General features: G+C 37.2%; 2 protein-coding genes across 2 annotated transcripts; one reads left to right on the top strand and one right to left on the bottom strand.

Moving 5' to 3' along the window:
* The first annotated feature begins 753 nt into the window (after positions 1 to 753).
* On the top strand, positions 754 to 4,218 carry chchd4a (coiled-coil-helix-coiled-coil-helix domain containing 4a). Its single transcript, XM_065240987.2, has 3 exons — positions 754 to 897; positions 1,633 to 1,731; positions 2,793 to 4,218. The coding sequence occupies exons 1-3, from the start codon at positions 876 to 878 to the stop codon at positions 3,119 to 3,121; spliced, it is 450 nt and encodes a 149-aa protein (XP_065097059.1). The 5' UTR covers positions 754 to 875; the 3' UTR covers positions 3,122 to 4,218.
* A 907-nt stretch (positions 4,219 to 5,125) lies between these two features.
* LOC135719400 (netrin-4) lies at positions 5,126 to 17,211 on the bottom strand. Its single transcript, XM_065242093.1, has 10 exons — positions 16,687 to 17,211; positions 14,827 to 15,272; positions 14,420 to 14,743; positions 12,507 to 12,633; positions 10,647 to 10,835; positions 10,300 to 10,510; positions 10,062 to 10,189; positions 7,426 to 7,494; positions 7,136 to 7,306; positions 5,126 to 6,468 (listed from the first exon to the last, which is right to left on the bottom strand). Exons 1-10 carry the CDS (start codon positions 16,790 to 16,792, stop codon positions 6,332 to 6,334), a joined length of 1,908 nt encoding a protein of 635 aa, XP_065098165.1. The 5' UTR covers positions 16,793 to 17,211; the 3' UTR covers positions 5,126 to 6,331.
* Between the last annotated feature and the right edge of the window lie 2,836 nt (positions 17,212 to 20,047).

Raw genomic sequence — 20,047 nt, 5'->3', positions numbered from 1 at the left:
AGTGTTTGCTTTATTTGCATTTTTATGCTTGAATTATTAAATTGATTGATTTCTCATTACATTTTAAACTGGTAGAATAATGGTGCGTTCCAGGCAGGTCTTTAAACCCGTGAGTTACGACTTCAAAACCACGACTCACGACCCTATGCGTTCCAGGCAGCCTGTAACTCGTGTTTTTACAACCTTCTACCGGTGAAAGTGCTCTGGAACGGCAGTCAAACCCGTGACTTCCCACCCGTGAACTCGTACTAGATCGATATACTCCCAGTTCAAAGTCGTGAGTCGTGGTTTTGAAGTCGTGAGTTACGGGTTACAGGTTGCCTGGAACGCAGCATAAGTCTTCCATATAACCTAACAAATTTCACTACATTTGGCGTTAATAGTGTCAGCATTTAAAATCGCGCCAACAAATCCGACATATTGGACCGGGCAAGACAGTCCTATAAACATGAGGGAATGCTTTTTATTTATGTTTTTGATAAAAATCACAGTACGCATTTTTTCAACCTACAAATACATACAAATACATTAAAATTAGTTATAATATAATATTGTGAATACAAAAGCATTAAGTGCTTAACATGTTTTCTTTTTAATAATTACAATGTTTCTCATGATCTGGCATTGAGAGCAATAAAGCCATCGTAACGTTTTATTTTACTTTCAGTACTACATACATCATTCTAAACTTTTATATTAAAATCTTTTGTAAACTTTTATTTTGAAGTATTTCTGTCATGACGTCATGGGGTTGCAGTCGCTAGTAGCTTCCTCCATGCTGGAGTGGATGTAACAGGCGTGTGGATTGATTATTTTGCCGGTGTTTTAATTTCTTTGCTCGAATAAACTTCGATCAGAGGAGTTTGACTGCAGACATGTCGTACTGCAAGCAGGAAGGTACAGCTAAAGTGAATTTTACCTCACAAACGCTTTTTATTCTCATCTTTCAATGTCATTTAGCTATGCGGCTAGGGCTCATGCCCTTAACGTCACTTTTACTAGACACAAGTTACTTTTTATACAATTGGCGCGTTATTGAAAAATTCAAAATGGTAAGAGAGTGTCAGTTTTGTTCAGGTGTGCCGTATATTTAATGCGTTTGAGTTAAATTTATAAATTGCTAAATAATTAATTATCTTTGGAAGTTCTTATGACCACATGTCTATAGTATGAGATAAAGTACATGGCATGCCATCAAAACTTAAATGTAATGCAGTACAAATAAAATGTATATTTTACCCAAATCCAAGACCTGACTTATGTATATTTATTTGGATCAGATTTTGTCAGCCTTCATGCAGCAATGCCAGCAAGGTCACATGCTAAGGCAGTGTTAAATACAAATAGTTCGTTTTACTCCTTATGTACAAGTATTGAATCTCATTTAACTAACACATGATGACCATGCAAGGGGTTAAAGTTCACCCAGTCTATAGAGACATAACTTGTGCTTAATGGTTTGTTTAGTCTTTATATACAGATTATAACAAGTCTGGTTGAATGTGAATGTGTGATCAGGGTCATAACCTCCATAGACTATCCACTGATCAGATCCCCTCAGAATAGTGATGGATCAAGATTTTCAATTACAATTTCCTTATGCATAATGCGTATATTAATCTCTTGTTTCAGGTAAAGATCGTGTTATATTTGTCACCAAAGAGGACCATGAAGCTCCTAGTAATGCTGAGCTTATTGAAGATGACCCCAATGACCCATATGAAGAACACGGTAAGTTTTTACGAAAACAATGTGCTTTCAACTAAATGCTTGTGGCCAGTTGGACTAGATTTTATACTTGCGTAAGGAATTGTCGTTTTCCATGTATACCGGTATTGTCAATAAACGTGATGCTGCACATTAAAATTGTAAGTAATTCAGCAGCCATAAAAATTTTTGCCTTAAAGGAAAACACCACCGTTTTTCAATATTTTACTATGTTCTTACCTCAACTTAGATGAATTAATACATACTTATCTTTTTTCAATGCGTGCACTTTTAATCTTTGTACAGCGCTTCTTGAATGTGTTAGCATTTAGCCTAGCCCCATTCATTCCTATGGCTCCAAACAAAAGTTTTATTTTGTGCCACCATACTTACTCGTGTAACTACTCATGTAACAGTCTTTAAATAGGGAAAACATGGGAGTGTTTGGTGGCTTCTAAATTCATCCCTGTTTGGAGCCATAGGAATGAATGGGGCTAGGCTAAATGCTAACATATTCACCACATGCTGTACAAAGATTAAAAGTGCACGCATTGAAAAAAGATGTATGTATTAATTCGTCTAAGTTGAGGTAAGAACATAGTAAAATATTGAAAAACTGTGGTGTTTTTCTTTAAGAGACATCGTGGTTTTAGTTTCCCAACTCTTGTCTTTTAAGTCTAATTTACTAGGCAAAAACTAAATAAACAATACTAAATATGAATTTTACTAATAGTATTGATTCAATAAATTTTGCAGTAATATCTTAAGTTCTTTTGGCCACAATAATCGTATAGTGAATATCAGATGTCATGACAGCTCTAGTTTAGACTGAAAAATCATTATCTTGTGGATAATGTAAACTAAAATTGCATTAAATCTTTGCATTATGTGCAAGATTTTTTAAAGTACATTTAAGTTCCCTTTTATAAGCAACTCTGCAATTGTTTTTAAAATTCCCAGTTTATTCCCGTTAATTCCCATATATTCCCGTTAATTCCCTTGGAAAGTTTCCAGCCTTGAAAATTCCTCGAATTTTGCAACCCTAGTTACTTCTAAACTCAATTATTTTTATTTTATTCCTCCAGGTCTTATTTTACCCAATGGGGAAATAAACTGGAACTGCCCATGTCTGGGTGGTATGGCTAGCGGCCCCTGTGGACAGCAGTTCAAGGAAGCGTTTTCTTGTTTCCACTATAGCAAGGAGGAGGTGAAGGGGTCCGATTGTGTCGAAAACTTCCGGGGGATGCAGGAATGCATGCAGAAATACCCTGAGCTCTACCCGCAGGAGGATGAAAATGACAGCGCCCCTTCCGGAGGGGCTGATAGTACAACACCTACTGAATCCACTTCCACAGACTCTGTACCATCACCCTCTACTGATTCCAAATCCACAGAAAACCCAGCAGCTAGCTAATATCACTCAGTACATTTCCTCCAAGCCTTTTTTCTTTTGGATCACAGCAGAGACAGCTCCGCTTTCGAGTATGCAGAGGTGATATCTGACAAAGCCACTGGACCGATTCTTTTGACCTGGCTGCATGATGGGGAGAAAGCCCCTAAACTTAATCTGATTAAAAGATTCAAATGGCATGAACATGCACTTGAAAAACCTATAGCGAGTTTTCAGGATCTATGTGTGGCCAGAATTGAGTGGCAACAAAAGTGGGATTAATCTTATGAATTTTGCAGACCAGTGACCTCATCTATGTTCCCTGTTTAAAATGATCAGCTTTGTGTTTTTTTTTTTTTTGGTGCTTGTTTGTCTTGTGCAGTACTGCAGATCAAAGTCCATTTAGAAAGCCTAGAGTTTTAATGTCCTCATAAACACAAATTTTTACTCAAACAAATGGTCCAAATACATTTCCTGACGTTATTATTATTTTGTATAGAGTGATGAAACACTTTCATAAAGCAAAATTGAACGCATAAAGCCCAAAGTTTCAGTACCACTTTCAAACAGTAGGGGGCGGAAGTAAATCAGCAGTCTTACCTGTAATAGACATCAACTAAGGACAGAATGGTTATATTGGTTAACAACTTCACATTACTACATTGTTCAACAGAGTAAATGTTGTATTTAGTAGAATAATGCAAATATTCATATCCTTAAGACTGGCATGGTGTGCTTATAATAAAATGTCTAACAATTACTAGAAGTCGGCACTGTTTGTTCTAGGTTTCCTCCAATGCATGCTAACTTTGACCAGGAATTTAGAATTGAAGTGTTTATTTGGTCCGGTGAGCACATTAACTGTGATATGTGAATCCCCACATGCTTATTTGTACCTTTTAATCAGGTTAAATGACTTAAAGGTTAAATGACTTACAAATCTAGATGTATACCATAAACCTGTGTTAAGATGTCTGCCTATGTGCACTTATTTGTACTCGTACTGCCATTTCAAAGCCTAAGCATTTATGTTGTGTTCAAACAAAACACCTTATCATTTAGCTGTGATTTTTCTGTTCTTGTGAAATGTGTTTTAATTAAAAATCTTTGTAATCTATAAAGAATGCAGTGATTTAAATGACTTCACATATTCCTTTTCCTTTTTTTGACATAAAATTTTTTATTACAAAAGTATGAAAGAATTGCAAATGTAATGTGTCCACAAAACATTCATAGGGGTCAATTTTTTAATTGAGATGAAGCTATACATCATCTGGAAGCTGAATAAATAAGCTTTCCATTTATGTATGGTTTATAAGGATAGGACTTAATACAACTATATGACAATCTGGAATCTGTGGGTACAAAAAAAAATTGCTTTTTAAAAAGACACTCCACTTTTTTTGAAAATATGCTCATTTTCCAGCTCCCCTCAAGTTAAACATTAGATTTTTCCCGTTTTGGAATCCATTCAGCTGATCTCCGGGACTGGTGCTACCACTTTTAGCATAGCTTAGCATAATCCATTGAATTTGATTAGACCATTAGCATCGCGCTAAAAAATAACCAAAGTGTCTAAATATTTTTCCTATTATTTAAAACTTGACTCTTCTGTAGTTACATCGTGTACTAAGACCAACGGAAAATTAAAAGTTGTGATTTTCTAGGCCGATATGGCTAGGACTATAATGTCATTCTGGTGTAATAATCAAGGACTTTGCTGCCGTAACATGGCTGCAGCAGGCGCAATTATATTATGCACTGCCCGAAAATAGTCCCCTGCCAATGAAAGTTACTAAGGGGACTATTTTTGGCTGCTGCATAATATCATTGTGCCTCCTGCAGCCATGATACATCAACAAAGTCCTTGATTATTACGCCAGAATGAGAATATAGTTCCTAGTCATATCTGCCTAGAAAATCACAACTTTTAATTTTCCGTCGGTTTGGGACACAATGTAACTACAGGAGAGTCAAGTTTTAAATAGGAAAAATATCAAAACCAACACAAACTTTGGTTATGTTTTAGGCGCGATGCTAATGGTCTAATCAGATTTAATGGATTATTTTTTTTTATTTATTTTTTATTTTTTTATTGCATGTTCATTTAACATTACAGAAAAGAAAACGAACAACAATACATAACATACATAACAGGGGGAGACGCATAACAGACCTTACTACATTAACATACATAGTTTACACAGAGAAAAAAATAAAAAATAAATAAAAAAAAACACAAAAAAATAAAAATAAAATACATTTCCATTACAAAGCCACACAAACCAGATCATCATAAACTAGATAAGATTTTTCCCAGTATAAGAGATGTTTTCTTCTTTTTCTTATTTTTAAGATTTGTTTTGATTTAATGGATTATGCTAACCTATGCTAAATATGCTAGCGCCAGACCCGGAGATCAGCTGAATGGATTCCAAAATGATAAAAATCTAATTTTTAATACTAGGGGAGCTGTAATATGAGCATATTTTCAAAAAAGTGGAGTGTTCCTTTAAGTTGTCCAAATGAAGTCTTATATTACTAATGAACAATAAAGTTTTGATATATTTACAGTAGGAAAACAAAATGGAATGTGATCATCACTTAATATCATAATGATTTTTGGCACAATAAATTTATTATTGACCCATACAATGTATTTTTGCCTACTGCTACAAATAATCCAGTGCTACGTATGACTGGTTTCGTAGCCCTGGGTCACAAATGTCCTGCAGTCCTTTTATTCAAAGATCTGCATTCAGTTATATTAATAATGTTGACATCTTCAAAAATCTAAAGAGTAGAAATATTAAACCCAATGAAATAAAACAGTAGCATGACTTCAAGTTAATATGTATACTGGTGTGCTCCAATAACTTGACTTTATCTTTCTCAGTTATCGGTTTGTTTGGAAAGTACGGTGTTTAAATTAATTCTGGAGGTGTCTTCATTTCTTTGATCAATGGTATGGGCTACAATATCATATGTGGTTATGTGAGGGATGATCAGTTTGTCCTACTCCATCTGTTTCCAATCCAGTGTTCACAAAACAACAGCCACTAGGAAAAGCAATTGTGCTTTATATCAAGTCGATCATCTGGTAATTGATCACATTACTCAGTTCCATCTGATCCATGATAATTCATATTTTCCAGCTGTGTGCTTTGGTCTGATGGCACATGTTTTACACAAGTCTGAAAAGGCTTTCAAGTTTTAGCATTCGGGTTAAGAGCCTCAAAGGCAGCCCTGGTGCAGTGCTTCTATAACTTGAAAGCCCAGGGTTGGGGTCCAGGGCACCACCAGGCTCTGCATGGTGACCAATAGCCTCCCTGATTTGACCTCTTCTGGACCGGCCAGCAAATAATTCCCACCTAAAGATGGAGAAACAAGAAATGTGCAAGTCACAAAACTAAACTAAATCTACTGTGATCTACAACTGTCTATAGCGCATTGATAACATGGTTTGCTGATATACAGTAGATAGACCTAAGGAAATTGTTTTGCATGATATAACAAACATAACCATACACAATGCAAAAGACTGAAAAAAGTACAGAAGTGCAATACAATAAATACACTACCTAACCCTAATGTACACAAAATATACATAAAATAAACTCTGATTCAAAGAAATTAGTACAGTTTGATAGTATTTAGCTAGTCATGTCATCATACATAATATGCATACTTTAAAGGCGGGGTGCATGATTTTTGAAAAACACTTTGGAAAAGGGAGTCGGACCGTGTACCAAAACACACTTGTAGCCAATCAGTAGTAAGGGACGTGTCTACTAACCGGCATCGTTCCCTGGGTTGCATATGTGTGGGGTGGGTCTATCAAAAGAAGGTCCAGATACTATTGGGGTAGGGGCGTGTTTGTTTAGGTGATTTCAAATGTTAACGTTGGCTTTCAGAGTTCATGCACCCCGCCTTTAAACATTAAAAGTACTATTATTTCTTTAGGTATACAGCGTATTATGGGCAAATTCCTTTAAAAGTATTTCTACTAAGGTAACTGGGGACATTTAGCTGCTGTACCTGGGTTAAGAATGGGGCAGGTGCATCCCCGGCTGGTCCAGGAGAGCGGGTACAGTGTGTGCGTGCCCTGTGAGAGAGGCAGCTTTCCAGAACGAAACACCTTCCTCACTTTAACCTGAACAACAGCGTGTGTGCCTTTATCATGAGCGGATAACACGCTGGCATTGATAACTACAGCAATCAGAAACAGTAAAGTAAACACTTATTACTGCATTAAATGTGTCTCAGACAGCTTAAAAAAAGAAGTGCCTACTGAATCAACATGAAATAAAAATCCATTACAAACTTACCATATGCATGTTTCATCTTACAAAGATCAGACACACTTTTTAGCCTTTTCTCCTTACAGCTACACTTCCCTATAGAGTAATACACACATAACTTACATAAATTGAATGTATATATTTGTCCATAATTAAACCCCAAATCAAGAAATGTTATTTTGCATAAAGGCAAAGAAGCAAATTTTTGGATCATTATTTTGGTGATTTAGTGCATTTAGACTTGTCATGTACACTCACCTAAAGGATTATTAGGAACACCATACTAATACTGTGTTTGACCCCCTTTCGCCTTCAGAACTGCCTTAATTCTATGTGGCATTGATTCAACAAGGTGCTGAAAGCATTCTTTACAAATGTTGGCCCATATTGATAGGATAGCATCTTGCAGTTGATGGAGATTTGTGGGATGCACATCCAGGGCACGAAGCTCCCATTCCACCACATCCCAATGATGCTCTATTGGGTTGAGATCTGGTGACTGTGAGGCCATTTTAGTACAGTGAACTCATTGTCATGTTCAAGAAACCAATTTGAAATGATTCGAGGTTTGTGACGTGGTGCATTATCCTGCTGGAAGTAGCCATCAGAGGATGGGTACATGGTGGTCAGAAACAATGCTCAGGTAGGCCGTGGCATTTAAACAATGCCCAATTGGCACTAAGGGGCCTGAAGTGTGCCAAGAAAACATCCCCCACACCATTACACCACCACCAGCAGCCTGCAGCACAGTGGTAACAAGGCATGATGGATCTATGTTCTCATTCTGTTTACGCCTAATTATGACTCTACTATCTGAATGTCTCAATGAGACTCATCAGACCAGGCAACATTTTTCAAAAAAAATTTTTGGTAAGCTTGTGCAATTTGTAGCCTCTTTTTCCTATTTGTAGTGGAGATGAATGGTACACGGTGAGGTCTTTTTGCTGTTGTAGCCCATCCGCCTCAAGGTTGTGCGTGTTGTGGCTTCACAAATGCTTTGCTGCATACCTCGGTTGTAACAAGTGGTTATTTCAGTCAAAGTTGCTCTTCTATCAGCTTGAATCAGTCGGCCCATTCTCCTCTGACCTCTAGCATCAACAAGGCATTTTCTCCCACAGGACTGCCGCATACTGGATGTTTTTCCCTTTTCACACCATTCTTTGTAAACCCTAGAAATGGTTGTGGGTGAAAATCCCAGTAACTGAGCAGATTGTGAAATACTCAACAACCATGCCACGCTCAAAATTGCTTAAATCTCATTTCTTTCTCATTCTGACATTCAGTTTGGAGTTCAGGAGATTGTCTCGACCAGGACCACACCCCTAAATGTATTGAAGTAACTGCCATGTGATTGGTTGATTGGATACTTGCATTAATGTGAAATTGAACAGGTGTTCCTAATTATCCTTTAAGTGAGTGTATTTTTGGATAATAATGCATAAAAATATTTTGCCATTTTGATACTTTTTTTATTTTTTTTTATATTTTCACATTTTCTTTATTGCACCACTAATGAAAACAATACTATAACAGTCCTACAGAAGTGTATTTTAAAGTTAGTTCTGACTAAACTTCTTGCTAACATTTATTTTAAATGTTAGTATTTACTCAAAACGATCTCATGGAAAGTCGTTTTATATTCACGCAAAATTTGATCAATTTATTTTTGTCCATGGCACGAAATTCAGCTTTTTTACGTGCCTTGAGCATAAATGCCTTTTTCATGACACTCACACGAATTTCTATAAATAGTTTTTCGTGTTTGTGGCACGACTTTCTTTATCATGTCATTGTATGTATTGTTTTCTCTTTTTTCCCCCTATTTTTAAATCATTGCTTGGGGTTGGGGTTAGATTTGGGGTTTGGGCAGGGGCATTACTAGACATAAAGCTCTACTGGGGCACAGGCCCTCTATTTTTTCAGACATTTTCGAAAGTATGCTGTGTGCAACACTTATATACAATTTTCTTTGCGTAACCCACTATTCCTACACTGCAAAAGGTACTGAGAAAGATGAACATGTAGCCTATTTAAAAATATTTTAGTATCATCTTCTTATACTTAACATTATTAGCATGTTTGGTGGCATAAATATTTGGAAATAAAAATCAAGCATATTTAATAGCATTATGAAATTAAGGTTCAGATTACAATCCTACAGACAATTATTTTTACATTAAGTACAGCTACTATATAAATCATATAAAAAATTGGCACAGACTGGTTTGGTAACACAATAAATAACAGTATGATTGTTTTTGCCTGTTCTAATATGGATGTTTTGAAAAACTGCTTTGCTAAAAAGCAAAATTGAGTGCTATACAATTTTTTTTAAGCTTTTTTAATTGTGATACCATTTTCAACAATACAATTACAATGCAAAAAAACTAATTTCATTTTAATTAGCAAAAATATATATTTTTATATCTTTTCTTTGACTTTAAGTTAAATTATGATCTTTGCATTTCTGAGGTTTCATGAGGTTCACCCACTGTTATTATGTTTACTCAGCTAAACATTTAAGCCATATACGTTTTGAAGGAGTCACATAAAAAGCCTCATCTTTGACAAGTCAGATCCTAAATTTACTGCTGTGGTTTCCCACGTTTCACAAAAGTCTTTGTTGCTGTCTGTGGAATGTATTGTTACTGTAGTCGTCTCACCTGTGTAGTACAGCGCAGAGATGGCCAGTTCTTTAGGCCACACCCTCTCATCCTCTTGAGGTTTAATGTGGGACAGTTCAGGAATTTTCCCACCAATGCGTACATTGTAAAGCTTGACATTCCCTCTGCTGTAAAAGGAAAACAACAAAACAGAAAAACAACCAAAAATCAAAGCACTGACAGTGAAAATAATACGAGGAGATGCTCATGCTTTTAGTTACAAACAGCTAACTTAAACCTGTCTAGACAATGACCAGTGATGGGGTCACAGGTCAGAGGGCACACACAAACTTTGCAGCCTTCCTCTCCGAAGCCCCAGTACCCCGGGAGACAATGACTGCAGGTGGTGCCACCCACACCGGGTTTACAGTGACACTGCCCACTTCTGGGATGGCACCACGGTGTCTCGCTGCTCGCTGACACAGAGCCAACTGGGTCACACCAGCATCCTGCCAAAGAAAGCCCTTAGAATTACACTGTGAAGTAAAACTGCTAACAATGCAGGATTATAAATGAAAGAAGTAATATTGTCGTAATCTAAACCTTTACATTCTGATACACTGTATGTCCTTCAGACTGTCTTACGTGTGCAAGCATGTGGCGAGTTGAGGGGTCTGGCAGGGTGACGGTGGAATCCGGGGCGGCAGCGCTGGCACCGGCGACCCACGGTGTTATGCTGGCAGTTGTCACAGATGCCACCACTACTGCCCCCTGTTGACAACCACACTCGCTGCGAGAAGTGACAGCTTTCTGCGTGCCCATTACAATCACATTCTGAACAGATAGAAGAAAGAGGAACAGAAAGAGAGAAACAACTCAAAATGCTGGAATGTTTTAATCCATTGTTGGGTCAGTCCATTGTTTGTCGTCCATAAAGATATGAAAAGTTTGGTTCCAAATTTTGTTTGCAGTTGGTTTGTTTTGATTTAAACCTTCATAACAAAAACGTAGCACAGCTAAGTATCACAATAAAACACAATAAAAACATGATAACATAATAATAAACATGTTTTGACAATTTACCTCATTTTGGAACCAAACTCTTCATATTTTTTAGTGCTGTGTAAAGATTAATCGCAATTCATCGCATAAAAATAAAAGTGAGTTTTTGCATATCATATGAGGGTGTGTTATTATTATGTATATATAAATACACACACACACACACACACACACACACACACACACACACACACACACACACACACACACACACACACACACACACACACACATGTATGTATTTAAGAACCATTTACATGTATTTTTATATATATTCTATATTATATATAAATGTAAAAAAATTATATATAAATAAAAAAATTTTGAAATGAATATATGTATGTGTGTGTGGTAAAATATACATAATAATTACACACAGTACACACACATATTTTATGCAAAAAAAAACACTTTTATTTTGTATACAATTAATCGCGATTAATCCTTGCCGAGCACTAATTTTATTATATATATATACACAGATTTATTTATAAACATTGCTATTTGCACTTCTGGTTAGCAAACTAGCAATAGATGCTAAATTGTACCGTGCACAAAGAAAATAAAATTGTATCTTATCTAATAAATACATTTTTGAAATGGAGATTTACAATATGAAAGCTAAATAAATAAGCTTTTCATTGATGTATGTTGGTTAGGACAGGATAATATTTGGCCGAGATGCAACTTTCTCGAAAATCTGAAATCTAAGGGTGCACAAAAACTCAAATGTTGAGAAAATCGCCTTTTAAGTTTGTCCAAATGAAGTCCTTAGTAATACATATTATACTAATGATAAATACAGTTTTGATATATTCACTGTAGATATTTACAAAATATCTTCATGGAACGTGATCTTTACATAATATCCTAATGATTTTTGGCATAAAAATGTATAATTTTGACCCATGCAACATATTGTTGGATATTGGCACAAATATACCTGTGCAACTTATGACTGGTTTTATGATCCAGGGTCACGTATAGGGTCAATTTTGGTGAACCTCAAAAGCAAAAGATGATATAGAAAGATGATAGAAGGACATTTATCTTATAGAGGGTATGCACGTGACGTCACTTTCGGCGAAAGTGACTGTGGTTACGGCCACTAAGTGGCAAAAAGTCTAAGCGACAGCATTGGCATAGCGTGAAAAACGCGTCTAAAAAGGGAAAAGTAGTTATCGATAGTGTGATCAACTGTGCTAACAAATTCAACAAAAATTTGGAGCGGTCTTTTTCCAGACTGCAAAAACAGTCAAAAGAAGAGTCAATCAGTATCAGTAGCCATATATCAGGTAAGTAAAAAATTTGCCGTTGTTGCATACCCTCTATATAGGTGCATATAAATAAGATAAGATGAAAGAAAGACTTGTTATATTTCCAGTTTTCCTAATTCAAAGGACTGACACAACACAAGCCTGTTCATACAAGAAAGTCACTTACTCTGGCATGGGTTGCTCTCACCGCTGCTTCCGTTGGCTGCTCTCCAGGGTCGATCATTGTAGAGCGGCTCACACCTCTCGCAATGTTCACCAGCTGTGTGGTGGGTACACAAACACACACCAGACACCTGCCACATAAATCCACAAAGACTAAAAATACATATAACGGGCCATTTTTTTTTTCCTGACAAGCCACAAAGTGCACTTACGGCCTCAAGTATGCAGAATAGAAAAAATATATGTGACAGTGTAGTTAAACAAAACAGAATTAATCTCAATTTCTTCTTCCAGTAGCTCAACTGGTAAAGTGTGGTGCTAGTACACTGTCAGAAAAAAGGTTTAAAATTGTAATCCTACCCCCAAACCTTAACCCTAGCCCTACCAGAACCAATTATGGTTGTGGCTAGAAGGAATAAAGCTATGGCCAAAATCTTGTGACATCTCCCAGGATGAGCGCTGTTTTTATCCCAATCCTATCCTACCGTCAAACCTAAACCCTAGCACCTACCAGAACCAATCATGGTTGTGGCTAGAAGGGATACAGCCATGGCCATAATCTGGTGAAATCTTCCAGGATGAGCGCTGTTTTTATCCTAATCTTACCCCCAAACCTAAACCCTAGCCCTACCAGAACCAATCATGCTTGTGGCTAGAAGGGATACAGCCATGGCCAAAATCTCATGAAATCTTCCAGGATGAGCGCTGTTTTTATCCTAATCTTACCCCCAAACCTAAACCCTAGCCCTACCAGATCCAATCATGGTAGTGGCTAGAAGGGACACAGCTATGGCCAAAATCTTGTGAAATCTCGCCGGATAAGCGCAGTTTTTATCCAAATTCTACCCCCATACCTAAACCCTAGCCCTACCAGAACCAATCATGCTTGTGGCTAGAAGGGATACAGCCATGGCCAAAATCTCATGAAATCTTCCAGGATGAGCGCTGTTTTTATCCTAATCTTACCCCCAAACCTAAACCCTAGCCCTACCAGAACCAATCATGCTTGTGGCAAGAAGGGATACAGCCATGGCCATAATCTGGTGAAATCTTTCAGGATGAGCGCTTTTTTAACCTAATCCTACGCCCAAAACTAAACCCTGGCCCTACCAGAACCAATCATGCTTGTGGCTAGAAGGGATACAGCCATGGCCATAATCTGGTGAAATCTTTCAGGATGAGCGCTGTTTTTATCCTAATCTTACCCCCAAACCTAAACCCTACCCCTACCAGAACAAATCATGGTTGTGGCTGGAAGGGATACAGTTATGGGCAAAATCTTGTGACATCTCTCAGGATGAGCGCTGTTTGTATCCTAATCCTACCCCCAAACCTAACCCTAAACCCAACATTTCACAGGAGTTAGGCCGTAGCTATATCCAATCTAGCCAAAACCTAACCCTAAAAACGATGTTTCATCCTAATCCTACCCCCAAACCTAACCCTAAACCCAACATCTCACAAAATTTGGCAATAGCTGTATCCCACCTAGCCAGAACCATCAATCGGTAAATGATGATTCTCTGGGGGAGGGGCTTTGAATAAAAGTGTTTTTAGCATAATTTAAGCTTAAGAAATAAAGTTTATGGTACAGTTGATGTCAGGTTTAATTGCTGGTTAAAATATGTTGTTTAATTTGTTGCAATGTTTGAGTTTTCTGTCTTTCCCCATTCAAGTAGACTTTAGTCTTGCATGACTGAAATAACTGCCCGGAGGCAAGCATGGTCGCCTAGTGGCACGACTTCCCTAAAGGGACTTTAGTCATGGTCACGGGTTTGATAGATTCCTATGGAAGGCGTGTGCACTTAATGTACAATGTATAGATTATTCACTTGTCTGTCAAATGTAATACTCATAATTATGGACTTAATAGGTGGTTGTGCAACTGCCTGTCTCATAATTCCCTCATAAACTTACCATATTGCCATCTTGCAAGCTGTCTTGTCCATCATTTTTAGGAAGGCAGTGTTCAGCATGACCATGACACAAACATGTCCCTTTAGCCACAAGAGAGTAGATAGCAAAAGGAGATGAATCTTGATCTGAGTTAGCTGTGAGTGACCTGCTTTGCATTTTGGGTAAAAATGTGGGATCCTGGACACTCCGCTGGCTTTTAGAGACTGGACAATGCTGAGACTTTAGAAACTGTATTCGCAAGTTAGTCAGGGTCAGTCGGGACAGGGCTTCGGGACTGTAAGGATCAACAATCCCACTTCCTAATCCTATGGACCGGAATATGATCTGGAAAACAATTAAAACATCCCGTCATGATTTCAAGAGGTCAATGTTTAACACATGTGTTAACAAGTTATCTTGCTCCATACCTCTCCTCTGCTGCATGGGAGCACACTGGAATATCTGGATGTGCACAGAGCTCCTGGTTGCCTTACATCATCAGGGACTCCAAACATCTCACTGCAGTTCCTGGCAAACAGTTTTAAAGTTTCCCACGTCTGACCGAAGTCCCGCGAGCATTCCAGCCTCATGGCAGCAGGACGTGGGGAACGAAACAACATCACGACATGGCTCAGGCAGAACCGTGACTCCAAGTCAAGCCGGATTTCTTCCTTTTCACCAGCGGTCGCCACAGAAGCCCACCAGGTATCTGGATGAAGAAATGGGTCATCTGCCATCATGGCAGGAGGATGGAGCTCTGCTACACAGCGTGACTGAGTCGGTGAGCAGGAAGAGTTGAAAAGCGTGAAGAGGGTCCTGCCAATAGCCAAGTTACCCATAGGAGGGCTACAGGCGCGGCCAACACATCTGGACTCTGTATTAAAAAAAGGACAAGGGAATAAATGCACAAAACATCCATACACATTCACATAAAAGCACTGCAGGAAACGTGGATGAAATGTAAACACATTCTGACATGTCACAATGTTTGACAGCCATCTTACAGGACTTTCACTGAACCAATCTCTGGATCAAACCACATACATAGACAACACTGCAACATAGTAGTTCACCCAAAAATTAAAATAATGTCATTAATGACTCACCCTCACGTCGTTCCAAACTCGTAAGACCTCTGTTCATCTTCGGAACACAGTTTAAGATGTTTATATTTAGTCTGAGAGCTTGTTGACCCTTCATTGAAAATCTATGTACGGTATACTACTATCCATGTCCAGAAAGGTAATAAAAACATCATCAAAGTAGTCCATGTGACATCAGTGGGTCAGTTAGAATGTGTTGAAGTATCGCAAATACATTTTGGTCCAAAAACAACAAAAATTACGACTTTATTCAGCATTGTCTTCTCTTCCGCGTCTGTTGTGAAGCGCATGCGCGAGACTAAAGTCAACTGACTGCAGTGACTTGAATGACGTACGACGTGGCTGACGTGTTATCTGGTGCACCCCAGCTGTTTCTTTTGTTTTGTTTTTGTGGGCCGGGCTTTGTTTACAGTCTGAGGGAGACGCACGCTGTAAGTTTGGAAAAAAAACTGCAGTCACGTGACTTTAGTCTCGCGCATGCGCTTCACAACAGACGCGGAAGAGAAGACAATGCTGAATAAAGTTGTCATTTTTTTATTTTTGGACCAAAATGTATTTTTGATGCTTCAACACATTCTTACTGACCCACTGATGTCACATGGATTACTTTGATGATGTTTTTATTACCTTTCTGGACATGGACAGTATACCGTACATAGATTTTCAATGAAAGGTCAATAAGCTCTCGGACTAAATTTAAAACATCTTAAACTGTGTTCTGAAGATGAACGGAGGTCTTACGAGTTTGGAATGACATGAGGGTGAGTCATTAACGACATTTTTTTGGGTTAACTATCTCTTTAAAATAAAGATATCTTAAAGGATCACAGGACCGGAGGCTGAATGGTTCTTTGAGGAACCTGGTTCTTCTGTGGCATTGTTGCAAAAAACCTTTCAAACACCTTTATTTTTAAGATTATAGGTGATGTAAAAACTGAAGAACAAATGAAAATAAAAAATTATAGTTTATAAATCTGAAAGTATATTATTATGATTGAATTGATTAAATTATTAATGTAACTCCTATTACATTACGTATTATTCTACTAACAAACATACGTAAAATATGAATGCATAAATGACATCCTATTCAAATGTACATTCAATAATGATTTGTTACGCGATATGTAATCAATAACGTTTTTTTAAACCAATTCAATTAAGATTTAAACAAGAAAACCTTACCTGAGAAGCCTTGCACAAAACCAGAAATTAAAAGTACGCACAAAAACATCACAAACAGAGGATTCATGATCAACAGTCTATAGACGAGATGTTCATCCGGAAGCATCCGAGTCCCAGTGCATCATTTATTTATGTGCATGGTCTTTCAACATCTGTGCTCGTGTTATTGCCTCGTTTAGGATGGATCGCTTTGTTGCACTCCTCACTTTTGTTTTCTTGTAAAAGCGTCTTAAATGTACTGTAAATGTAGATGAATAAAATCCAGCTATCGGTTATCCATTTTCAGTTTGTCAACAAGAACATTTCTGATGCTGATGATGCGATGCGCTTTGAAATACACCTGTCCATATATCCAGCTTCTTCACTTGAACATTGCTGTCTTTGCGCATTAAGGTAAAAATAGTTCATCCCTGTGTTTTCTGTGGTTGAACGTGATGTTCCTTACTTCTGAGAAGCCAAGAGAAAAGGATGAAAACCCAAAACACTTTGGGAACGTGTGCGCGTCGCTGCAACTCCCGTGCGTAATGCGCGCTCTCCAGACATGAATGACTGTGTGCCGAACTAAAAGTGAGGCATTTAAAAGACTCTCCACTGCCCCACATTGAAATACTACAGTAGTGCAGTAAAAGTGTTTAAATTACAAACCTGTATGAGTCTCATTGTTATGAACAACAATCTAAAAATACAAAAAGTTTAAATAAAGATAAAAAATAATATAAATAATAAGTACCTACTGACACATTTAATAGATAACAACTCTTTAATGTCATATATTCATTTATTATTATTGATAATTGAAAATATATTTTATCATGATATGCATATATCAAATGCTTAGAGTCATTTACTCATTATATTTTCCCACATAGAATAATAGTATAAACACATTATTGAAACACAGCTTGTTGAGGTCTCACCTTAAAATAAAGGAATTCCCGTCTATGGGCTTTAATTTTAAAATAAAAGTTTAATAAAAAGTTTTAATTTGTAAATACAATATATTTACATTAAATATACATACATACATACTTACATTTTCATATACCTATTTTAGTTTGCGTGGGGATTACACGATCGCATGAGTGAGTTTATAGATTTGCTGGTACTGAAGAACAAAGTTAATGCAATCCAGCCACAGAGAATTCCAGCAACTGCATATAACAGAGCACTTGAGACCTGCTCTCCTTAATGGGGTGAAGGAAGGTATTTTATGTACCCTCTTGTTTTGAACTACAGTACTTCTTTTAGTCATGTGTGGCTTTGATGTTTCATTAAAGGAAACTGAAATGCGTACATAAATATCCTTAAGATGGTTACTGTGACATGAGGTATGGTACTGTAGGACATGTCACATGTTTAAAGAATGTTTTTGCCCAATGACATGAACACATAAAAACAGAATTACAAACTAACTGGCACCTGCTTGATGATGTCATGGTCAGACTGCACAGTCCAGTTATGAACTCTGTCCTGTTTCATCAAATATTCATAAGATGGTAAAAATTTAAACAAATCAGTTAACCTTGCAAGCGCTTAATCCTGTTTAAAATGGACAAAAATTCCCCCCTGTGGCGACATAACATGGCTGAATGCTTACTTGGCTTTGCTTTGCATTTCAGATGAAAAATAGATGTTTGACTGTATCACTAAAGCCAAGTACAAATGAGAATTTTTTTGTTTCTGCCTTTTTATGAAAATCAATAACAGTGTTGTCCACAAATAGAGACAATGAAGGTATTGTTTTGTTCTACTTATAGGCTACATCAGACTTAATTAATCCTTAAATTTATCGTGCCAATGGGTCTGTGTTGTAAAAGAGAAATGTATGGCACTGATGGTAAAAATATATTTCAAAACCACACCCAATTATTTAAAAAAGACTCAATGAAGTCTTTGGTTTCATGGTGTTTGGTGTTTTACAGTCACATACAGTAAAAGCTGTTTACAATATGTGCGAAATTCCAGCGAGCCCCGTTTTATTTTTGTTGGTGCTCTTTTGAACTTTACTAGGCCTTGATGGATTGTCTTCACCTGCAAGCTTATGAACGAATCAAAGGATCAAATCCCCAGCCGCACAAATAAACATTAAAAAGTTTCATTAAAAAATTCATTTTTGCAGGTTTGAACATGATTTAGTTATTCAGAGAGACTCATTGCCTCTGTTCAATTCCATCAGAGTCACAGAAATGTTACTGTAATTTTATACAAAATGATGCCACAGACGTTATGACTTTATTCTGATCTGTAAAATATAGCTCACGTTTGTGTATTTTTTTCTGCTTGTCTTCCTTCTTGTTTTGAATTTGATTCTGAGGTTTTTTTTCTTAAAAGAGATGCAAAACCCTCTAAGTGCTTCAGGTATGTTTTCTTATAAAAGTGCATTTTTTTATCAAATTATTAAGTTTGGGTTCAGTAATTTCACTTAAATGTCAATGAAAAGGTTATAAGTCAGTAATTGAAATGCCTTATTTTCACAAATGTCATTTCATTGGTATGTAACATAAGTGCATGCAAAAATCTTCACTTCAAAAAGTCTCCAGTCACTCCTCATTGTCCTTTCTAAATAAAGATAAAAGACATTTGGTCAATATCCTAATATTTTCGGTGAAATTCCGATTAAACCCCTTGATGTACGTGTACCATCGTTCATCCAATTCTTTTTCCATGCACTTAGAGAGCACCTATTGTCCGATTCACGTTTTAAAATTTCCTTTGGTGTGTAATTGTGTATTAGTAAAAGGTATAAATCCCAAAGTAAACGATGACGCGAGTTATTGTCTCCAACATAAATCTCTTTTCTTGGACTACAACAAACACACAGATTGTAGGCAACAGTTTACTTCCTGGGCTTTTTGAGGTAGACAAGACCGACATTATCATTATTCCTGCCGCTTCGGACTCAGCCTGTAAGTTAACTCCTGTTAGAATTGCATTGTGAGCGAATCTTTCAAACATGGTAAGGAGCGTCACATTTCCGGCTGACTTCAGAGGTATTCAGGCCAATTACAATGTACAGATTAGCTGGCCAATCAGGGATACAGAGATTTTCCAATCGATGAGTTTTGTACAAAATCTGAGTGCTGTTTTTTTGAACCACAAACAACGCAAACACATTGTATTATACCAAATACACAAAATAACGTTGTTTTTAGCAATGAAATAGGTGCACTTCAAGGAACTTTGCTTAAAAATCATAATGCCGTTTAAAGGATTTTGCCAACAAACTGGTATTTCTGAAAGGCCTAAGGCCAGGATTAAGCGGAGGTATTGGATGAACGTATATTACGCTCCAAGAGGTTTTTAGTTGCTTTTGCATCTGAGCTCTTCATTTTTACTGCCCAGTCTCATATCCTCCATGCTT

This window comes from Paramisgurnus dabryanus, chromosome 14 (assembly GCF_030506205.2).
Source record: "Paramisgurnus dabryanus chromosome 14, PD_genome_1.1, whole genome shotgun sequence".
NCBI lineage: Eukaryota > Metazoa > Chordata > Actinopteri > Cypriniformes > Cobitidae > Paramisgurnus > Paramisgurnus dabryanus.
The sequence above is the reverse complement of the archived record's forward strand: the minus strand, read 5'-3'. Positions and strand labels throughout refer to the sequence as shown.

Bases quoted from the DNA above. Each gene is read 5' to 3' on its own strand.
- chchd4a (XM_065240987.2), top strand. From the start codon at position 876: ATGTCGTACTGCAAGCAGGAAG. The intron at 898-1,632 runs GTACAGCTAAAG...CTCTTGTTTCAG, and splicing joins GTCGTACTGCAAGCAGGAAG to GTAAAGATCGTGTTATATTT. The intron at 1,732-2,792 runs GTAAGTTTTTAC...TTATTCCTCCAG, and splicing joins TGACCCATATGAAGAACACG to GTCTTATTTTACCCAATGGG.
- LOC135719400 (XM_065242093.1), bottom strand. From the start codon at position 16,792: ATGCTTCCGGATGAACATCTCGTCTATAGACTGTTGATCATGAATCCT. The intron at 7,495-10,061 runs GTGAGACGACTA...ATTACTCTATAG, and splicing joins CTCTGCGCTGTACTACACAG to GGAAGTGTAGCTGTAAGGAG. The intron at 6,469-7,135 runs GTACAGCAGCTA...CTCCATCTTTAG, and splicing joins CTGCCCCATTCTTAACCCAG to GTGGGAATTATTTGCTGGCC.